Source organism: Monoraphidium neglectum (genome assembly GCF_000611645.1).
Source record: "Monoraphidium neglectum strain SAG 48.87 unplaced genomic scaffold scaffold01151, whole genome shotgun sequence".
Classification (NCBI taxonomy): domain Eukaryota; kingdom Viridiplantae; phylum Chlorophyta; class Chlorophyceae; order Sphaeropleales; family Selenastraceae; genus Monoraphidium; species Monoraphidium neglectum.
The window spans coordinates 1-7,919 of record NW_014012477.1 but is presented as its reverse complement, the minus strand read 5'-3'; the positions used below and the strand labels follow the sequence as shown (position 1 = coordinate 7,919).

The following is a 7,919-nucleotide window of genomic DNA, read 5'->3' as shown; positions in this document are numbered from 1 at the left end:
CGGCGCACCCACAGGGCGCGCCGCCTGCCGGCGGAAGGACGGCTCGTCCCGCCGCCTCCGGCCGCGCGCGGCTATGCCCTCGGCCGGGCGCCACCCGCAGCGGTGCGCCTCCACATACCACGCCAGCGACGAGGCCAGGGCCCCCGTCGGCGCCGCACCTGGGGCGATACGGGGAAGGCCTGCCCATAGAGGATCTCGTTCTCCAGGAAAATGATGGGGTCGTCGTCCCGGATGGCCGCCTTCATCAGGCCGCGCGCGTCCTCCGCATCGTATGGCGAGATCACCTGGCGGGGCACACCCGATGGGAAGATGGATGTGTGTGTGTGTGTGTGTGTGTGTGCGTGTGTGTGTGTGTGTCGTGTGTGTTGAGGGGTGTTGAGGTGTGCCCGCGCACGAGCCGCATTGTGCGATCGTGCAAGCGTGCGTGCACAAAGGACGGTCGAGGGTGAGGCGCGCCGGTGCCGCCGGTGCTGCCGCTCCTGCCTGGCCCCGGCCCACCCCGTCCCGCCTGCCCTCCGCAGCTGCCCCGCTCTTGCGTCCGTGAGAGATCGCTGCCCTCGCGTGGTGACCCCACCCTCTGGGAAGCTGCCGCTCGACGCCGCAATTGCGCTGCTGCGCTGTGCACGCTGCTGCTGGCTCGACCCGGCGGCCGTTGCTGTTGTGCGCAAGAGCGCACCTTGAGCCCCGGGCAGTGCGTGTACCAGGCCGCAAAACACTGCGAGTGCTGCGCCGCCACGCCCGCCGCCGCGCCGTTGGGGCCTCGGAAGACAATCGGGCAGTTAATCTTGCCCGCAGACATGAAGAGTGTCTGCACGTATTTGACAAGGGCGTGATGGCGTTCAGCGAGCAGCGTGTGCCGACAGCAGGGTGCCAACGTCTCTGAACTCAAGCAAACAGCCAAGCGTGCGCCCAAGAAACCACTGCGTTCGCACCCACCCAACCACGCAAGCCGGCCGCTGTGTGTTCCGATAAGCTGCGCAACAGAACTGACGTCAGCAGCGCAAGGCCCCGCGCCCCTCACCTTCGCTGCGCTGTTGATGATCTGGTCGATGGCCTGCATCGCAAAGTTCCACGTCATGAACTCGCACACCGGCCGCAGCCCCGCGAAAGCCGAGCCCACCGCAATGCCCGTGAAGCCGTGCTGCGCGGGGTCGGGGCGGGAGGGAGGGGGGGGGGAGGGGTGCATGAAGGTGAGAAGGGGTTGGGCACGCGACACGCAGCGAGTTGCACAGCTGCTCGTCCTGCGTGAGCATGCATCTTGTAGTGTCGAAAGCGGGTGGTGCCCGGATCGCCCTGTGGATGGAAGTCAATCCAGCCTGCCAGCAGCTGTGATTTGCACGGCCACCCCCTGCCCCTGTTGCGTAAGCGGAGTTACTCGGCGTGGCCTTTGCTGCTAGGCGGCCCGCGTCTCCTCGCGAGGCAAAGCCACCCTTGCGCTTTGCTCATTGTGCGCGCAATGGTGCTGCCGAACTGCCGCCTCCGCTGTCGTGCTTTTGGCGCCATCTCTGCCACCACTGCTGCCCACAGTACTGCGGCAGCCGCTGCCAGCGCTGCAGGCCTATGCTGTACTGAAGGACGCTTCAGCTGCAGCTGCCGCTGCCGCTGTCGCATCTGCTACTCGTCCCTCAGATGCCACTGGCTCCAGCTGATGCTGCCGCCGCTGCCACTGTTGCCGCCGCTGCCGCCGATGCCACTGCTGCCGCTGCTGCTGCCATTGCTGCCGCCGCCCCTGCTGCTGCACCTGCCGCCGCTGCTGCCGCTCGCGCTAACTCTGTTCCCCGTGGCGCATGCTGTGGCACACACCCCGCCCCTGCTGCCTTACAGCCTGAAGCTGCTGCTCATTCGCTCCACTTTGCACGGCACTGGCGCCTCCCCGTCACCTCTGCTCGTCTGCAGCGCCCCGCGCAGCCCCATGGAACCATGCTGACAGGGTATACTGTTAACTCCTGGTGTTGCTCCCCCCTCGCCCACTGCGCACCTCTGTGATGGGCGTGTCCCGAACACGGTCCGCTCCATACTTCTGCAGCAGTCCCCTAGTGATCTGCGCGGAAACCAAGCAGATGCAAGCCACCTCAAGACCCTCACCTCTAGGGCATACACGGAGCTTGCGGCCTTTACTGTGATCAAAAGCGCGGGGGGTGGTCCGCGGCTTTCATGCAGGCGCCCGCACCTTGTATGCCCCCTGGTACTCGCCAACCTGCGCGGCGATCGACATGGGGTGCAGTGTGCGGCGTGGTGGACGTGGATTTGCATGTACAGGATGGCAGGGGTGCCGTCACAGCAGCGGGTGCGGCTGCTGTCGTGTACAGCGGCGCAGCAGGCGCAGCGCTGCCAGCGTCACCGCCCACCTCTTCGCCGAGGATGTACACCGCAGGATCCCGTGCCAATTCTTCGTCCAGGGCGGAGTTGATGGCATCACGGACGGTCATCTGTGGGGCCGTAGATGAGGAAGAGCCACCGTTGAGGGCGCAGGTGATCTGTGCAGCACGTTTTGCAGGTCGCTGCCCCTGCTCATGGCGTCTCAGTCGGAGTGCAGATGTTTACCTCTGTGTTCCCTGAAGAGTAGGCTCTTGAAGCCTGCTTCAGGAGGCCCCTAGCTTGGCATGCCACACCCGCTTGGGCCTGCAGCAACGAGAGTGCCGCGTGAGCTGGTAGGGGAGGGCGCGTAGGAAGCCAAGCAGCAATCTCACACAGTCCACCCACCAGGAGCCCAGGCAGGGCCCGGCCCACGATCACAGGCAGCATCGTCGACGGCCTGCTAGGGCTTGCGGGGCAGCTGAGCTTACGGCTGCTGCAAAATATCAAGTCAACACGAAGCAAATAATATGTGAGTGCGGCTTTTCAACGCTGTCCTCCTAGATTTCCGAATGGCGATCCTGGACTGTGTTTGAGGGGGCGCGGTAGCAATCAGGTCAGCAGGCCGCATCAGGCACATGCGGAGCCATAGCAGCAGGCATGCAGAAGCCGGCGCTTGATTGATTTTGCTGTGACGCTTTCATACAGTTCCTTTCAGCGGGCCACTGGCGGGTACAGAATGCCAACACGAATGTACAGTAGCAATCATTTGCACAGTTTTCAACTGGCGGAGATGTTGCGCCAACGTCCAGCAATGCCGGTGACGCTCTGTGCAGCGCAACGACGATGCTGCATGGTTCTGGCAACCTATTTACCGGATGACGACATCTCCTTGACATCATTCAAGGATCCCAAGTGTCCATGGTGGTGCGCTGGCTGCTTCGTTGCACTGGCAACGCGTCCGAATGCCGTTTATACAAGGTCCACAGATATCCTTCATGGTGGTCCTGCAGGCGAGCTTAGGGCAGCATCCTGGCTTGTCAATCGCTCCCTGGCGAGCCTGGGGTCCTGGGGTGGGGTGGGGGGCTCTTGGCCCGGTTGACCTGCGTTTGACCTCTACTCATGCACGCTTGCTGTGGGGCTGGCGACACACGCCGTGCATGTGCGCTCTAACACACCCTATATCTCCTTCAAAATCTCCAACCACTCAAAGGAGGAGTCCATCACAATAACTGCTGCAGCCCCCGAGTGACCTTGTCAGGTCATATATAACCGCCTACCTGTTGGCTATGTATTCACATGTGTATGCATGACATGTGAAGGCTGTTTACAGCGTCAAAATGGCCTTTGACAGCCCAATCAAGGTGGGAGTCCAGCAGTCACTTGTTTTTGACAGTGGCCAAACCAGCCTGCGCTTGCCCCAGCATCCCTCTTCTCACGGGCCGCCGGCTAGGAGCGAGCAGGTTTGCAACTGCTGACAAGCTTTGGGCAGCAGGGCACGCCTGGAGGTGGCTGCTGCTCACTCGTGCTTGGCTGCTGCCCCGCAGACGCAGCAGCCATGTCGAAGCGCGGGCGCGGAGGCACGTCAGGCAACAAGTTTGCGATGGCGGTGGGCTTGCCCGTGGCCGCCGTCATGAACTGCGCGGACAACACGGGGGCGAAGAACCTCTATGTTATCTCCGTCTGTGGCTGGGGCTCTCGGCTGAACAAGCTGCCGTCTGCCTCTTGCGGAGATATGTTCATGGCCAGCGTGAAGAAGGGCAAGCCTGACCTGCGCAAGAAGGGTGAGCGGCACACGCGCTGCTGCAGATCGCTGCTGCTGCCGCTTTGGATTGCTGCATTGCCATGACAGCGCACGGGAGGCAGCAGATGAACATCATTGCTGCCGATCGGCCTGGCTCGCTTGTTGGTTTTTTCGACAATGGCAACACCTCCGGTGGTCGCGGCAACATGGAGGGGGTTGCTGCTGCTGACCATTTGCCAAATGGTTCTGTGCCCATGCAGTCACCCCGGCAGTGGTGGTGCGGCAGCGGAAGGCGTGGCGGCGGAAGGAGGGCACCTACATATACTTTGAGGACAACGCGGGTGTGATCGTCAATCCCAAGGGCGAGATGAAGGGTGAGTGGGCAGGGGTGGAGGAGGAGGCCCAGCTGGGTGCACCTGGGCTGTGGCGGGCGGGTGTCTTGGGGCGCATGGGTGCGAGCTGCAGCAGAACGACGGCTGGCGCCGCAGGGCGGCTAGAGCAGCCAGAGAAGGTCGGCGCCGCTGCTGCACAGCGCAGCATGTGTGCATGTACAGCTGCAACAGCACGCAGCGCAGCCATCGTCCAGGTCATGCTGCGCAGAGCGGTGGTTTGGCTTTTTCAGCGGCGAATCCATAAACTGCAGTACGCGTGTGAGTGAATTAATTTGGACAGTCAGAGCCAAGACAATCAGAGCCAGGGAGGCCAGCTGCAATCAAACCCTGCGGCTGGCAACGGCGCCGCGCGGCAGCCGGGCAGCGGCTCTGCGTCCCAGGGCCACGTCCTCCCTCCCTCGTCTACGCGCCCTTCACATTAAGCTGCCGCCGCGCTCTCCTTTGGGCCCCTCCAGGCTCTGCCATCACGGGACCCGTTGCGAAGGAGTGCGCCGACCTGTGGCCGCGCATTGCCAGCGCTGCCAACTCCATTGTCTGAGCGGTGAGCGGCAATTGGCAGCCAGTTTGCTGGGTTCGGATCGCGCCCACATGCATGGCGTGTTCCTGACGTTGGCCCCATGCGCTGCAAAACGCCTAGTGTCCGAAATAACTGTCGGTCACTTGGACTCTGTTCACTCTTGACAATGCACTCACACGTGCTTGCGCGCTTGAATAACAAGCCCCCCCCCCCCGCCCCCCACACACACGTCCGCATGTGAGACAGCTTGCGCGCAAACACACTTCCCGTGCTCACTCACACTGACGCACCCACACTCGCCTCTTGCATCGTCGCAGGATCCCCACATTACGTATTGCCCACTAGCATGTAAACATTATGTCTGTCTGATTCAAGTGGCACGTTTTGCTGCGAGCAGCACTGACAGGCACCAGCTGGTCCCATTGCATCCATGTGGTGTGCGCATCACGCATTCCACTTGTATCGCGTGTGCACGCGTGCGTGTGAGAGGTCTTGTTCGTGAACGAGTGATGGTTACAACGGCCCCTGATGATCCTCAATTCTAAGGCTTAATCTTTGCTGAGCGGGCTCGTCTAGACAGCGAGCCTGCACAACTGCTGAACACTTTTAGCGTCTGAGGCCGTTGACTCCACAGTGTGTGTGTGTGTGTGTGTGTGTGTGTGTGTGTGTGTGCGCGCGGGCGCGCGCGCATGTGTGTGTGCGCGCATGCACGAGCGAGTGAGTGTACATTTGACACAAGATGTGGGTGTTCCATGGACGTGTGAGGGTGAATGGCTCTGTGCACGACCCAGTGTGCATGTACGCCATGACTGATATCCTCGAGGATTCATCCACGCTTGAATCAAAACCCGCAAGCTGGGACTTTGCCTGGGTCTAGGTGGTGTGCAGGCAGACACAGGCCGACGATTATGCCGCTTGTGCCAGGTGGATGAACACAGGGGTTCTCGGGTAGTGCTTAACCTGACATACCTGGCTCCGAAAGCCTGCAGGGTCGCTGCACGCGTGACAGTAAGCAATTAGGCAGCCCTGCAAACCAGCGTGCGCCGCAACGCCAGCACATGGAGTCAGACCGCTTGGATGGTCGTGCTTGGGCTTGTTCCCAACGCAATGACCCACATCTTCGGCAGATGGTGCAGTCTGATTCGCGGTGTTCCACTGGTCATATGGCAGGCGCTTTCAACCGTACCTATTGTCACCCAGTGCCCCCGCACAGCCCACACACGCGGTGCTGTGGACCAATATCACAATTGTCTGGGTGAATTCAGCTACCGATACTAATACACCCTGCCTCACGGCATTAGCGACACAATCATTGCCGTAATCAGCTGCCTGCGCAGCTGGAGTGTACGCTCACCGTCAGGAATCCGTTTTTCTGAGCCCACGGCCGTAAGAGGCGATCCCTAGAGTGTGTCCAACAGCGTAGGCATGAAGCCTGCCGGCGCAGGTGTGCAGGAATGCATCGCGCGCTTGTCACCTGGGGTGGGAGACGAGGTGCCGCAGTGCGCGCTGTCGAGCGCTAGTGTGCAGCGCGGCTGAGGTTCACAAAGAACGATCAGCTGTGGTGATGCAGATATCCTGTGGCTTGTGCGGCCCGCCCAGCCCTCACCACTGCCCACGCCACAGCCAGTTGCCGACCACCACGTCACTGCCAACTGCAGGGGCGGCCGCGGCCTCTGCCGCGCTGGCTCTCTGCCTGCTCGCCGCCTGCGCCGCCGCTCAGCAGGGCGGCCAGCCGGGCGACGGCGGCCTGCCGGGCAACAAGCAGGTCTCCCCTGGCCTCAGCTATGTGTTTTCTCGGCAGCGCATCCAGGGCAGCCTTGACCTGGAGGACTGCAGCGGCATCTGCCAGGTGTGCCCGCGCGGCCCCGCCCCGGGTGCCCTTAATCACGAGCCTGCAGCCCGCGCGGTCCTCCCAGAGTTTCAGATATTGGGGCAGGACGCAAGCCCCGGGGTGCATCGGCGCTTGCCGCGCTGCTGGCTATTGGCGCGGTCGCGGTCGGTGACCGGCCGCCGTTGGCATCAAACCCCGCCGCAGGTGGAGGTCGGCTGCATCGCCTGGACGTACCGCCGCCTGCTGCGCACCTGCTACTTTGGCTACGAGCTGTCGCCGCTGTCCCTGGTGCCCAGGATACAGCTCGACGCCGTCAGCGGGCAGCCCAGCCAGGTTGGGCCCAGGGCTAGAGGGCGGGGGCGGGGCGGGTGGCGTGCACGTGGGGCGGCTGCGGCGGGAGCTTGTGTGTGGCGCTTTTGGGCCCGCAGCTGCTGGGTGCTTTTTCCACTGCAGCTGACAAAATTGCGGTCACACCCTGCATGTCAGGAAATGTGCAGCAAAGCACCTTCTCTCGATCAGTGCTCACGCACGCACGCACGCACGCACGTATGCGTGCCTGCACACACACACTCTCTCCCTCGCCCCCACCCGCAGGTGTTCACCCCCGACCTGATCGACTGCACCTCCCAGGTTGACGACGGCGTCGATTACTTTTCATGGAACACGCGCTCCCTCCAGACCCAGACCGTCGGCGAGTGCGCCATGCTGTGCGCCGGCCTGTCCGCGTCGCGCTGCGTCGCGTGGACGTGGAAGCGCGCGCTGCGGAACTGCATCATGAAGTTCACACTGACGGGGCGGGTGACTAAGGACAAGAACTCCATCAGCGGGCTAGTGGGGCCCTGCGGGCCGCAGGCGCCGGGGCCGCAGTTCGGCGGCGGCGGCGGCGGCGGCCTGCCGCCTGCCATCAGCGGCGGCGGGCTTCTGGGCGGCGGCGGCGGCGGCGGGTTGCTTGGTGGCGGGGGTGGGGGCCTGCTGGGCGGCGGTGGCGGCGGCCTGCTCGGCGGCGGCGGCGGCCTGCTCGGCAGGCGGCAGGCCGTCCCTATCACCGTCGGAGTCCGCGCGCCGCTGCCCGTGGATGTCCCAATTCCGACGCCGCTGCCCACCCCCACTCCGGTGCCCGTCCCGGCGCCCGTGCAGGCG

General features: G+C 63.4%; 2 protein-coding genes across 2 annotated transcripts in view; one reads left to right on the top strand and one right to left on the bottom strand.

Moving 5' to 3' along the window:
• The window catches only part of MNEG_6833 (pyruvate dehydrogenase E1 component subunit beta), a gene marked incomplete at both ends in the record, with an annotated part of 3,786 nt that extends 1,357 nt beyond the window's left edge, over positions 1–2,429 (bottom strand). Inside the window, 7 exons of the mRNA XM_014044692.1 lie at positions 159–284; positions 677–808; positions 1,022–1,141; positions 1,637–1,765; positions 1,979–2,041; positions 2,171–2,197; positions 2,349–2,429. Coding sequence (XP_013900146.1) covers positions 159–284; positions 677–808; positions 1,022–1,141; positions 1,637–1,765; positions 1,979–2,041; positions 2,171–2,197; positions 2,349–2,429 — 678 coding nt within the window. The remainder of the gene's footprint in view (positions 1–158; positions 285–676; positions 809–1,021; positions 1,142–1,636; positions 1,766–1,978; positions 2,042–2,170; positions 2,198–2,348) is intronic.
• Positions 2,430–3,853: 1,424 nt separating this feature from the next.
• Positions 3,854–4,969, top strand: MNEG_6832 (60S ribosomal protein; the record flags this gene model as incomplete). The annotated part of the gene is made up of 3 exons (XM_014044691.1): positions 3,854–4,079; positions 4,300–4,413; positions 4,887–4,969. The coding sequence occupies 3 exons, from the start codon at positions 3,854–3,856 to the stop codon at positions 4,967–4,969; spliced, it is 423 nt and encodes a 140-aa protein (XP_013900145.1).
• Between the last annotated feature and the right edge of the window lie 2,950 nt (positions 4,970–7,919).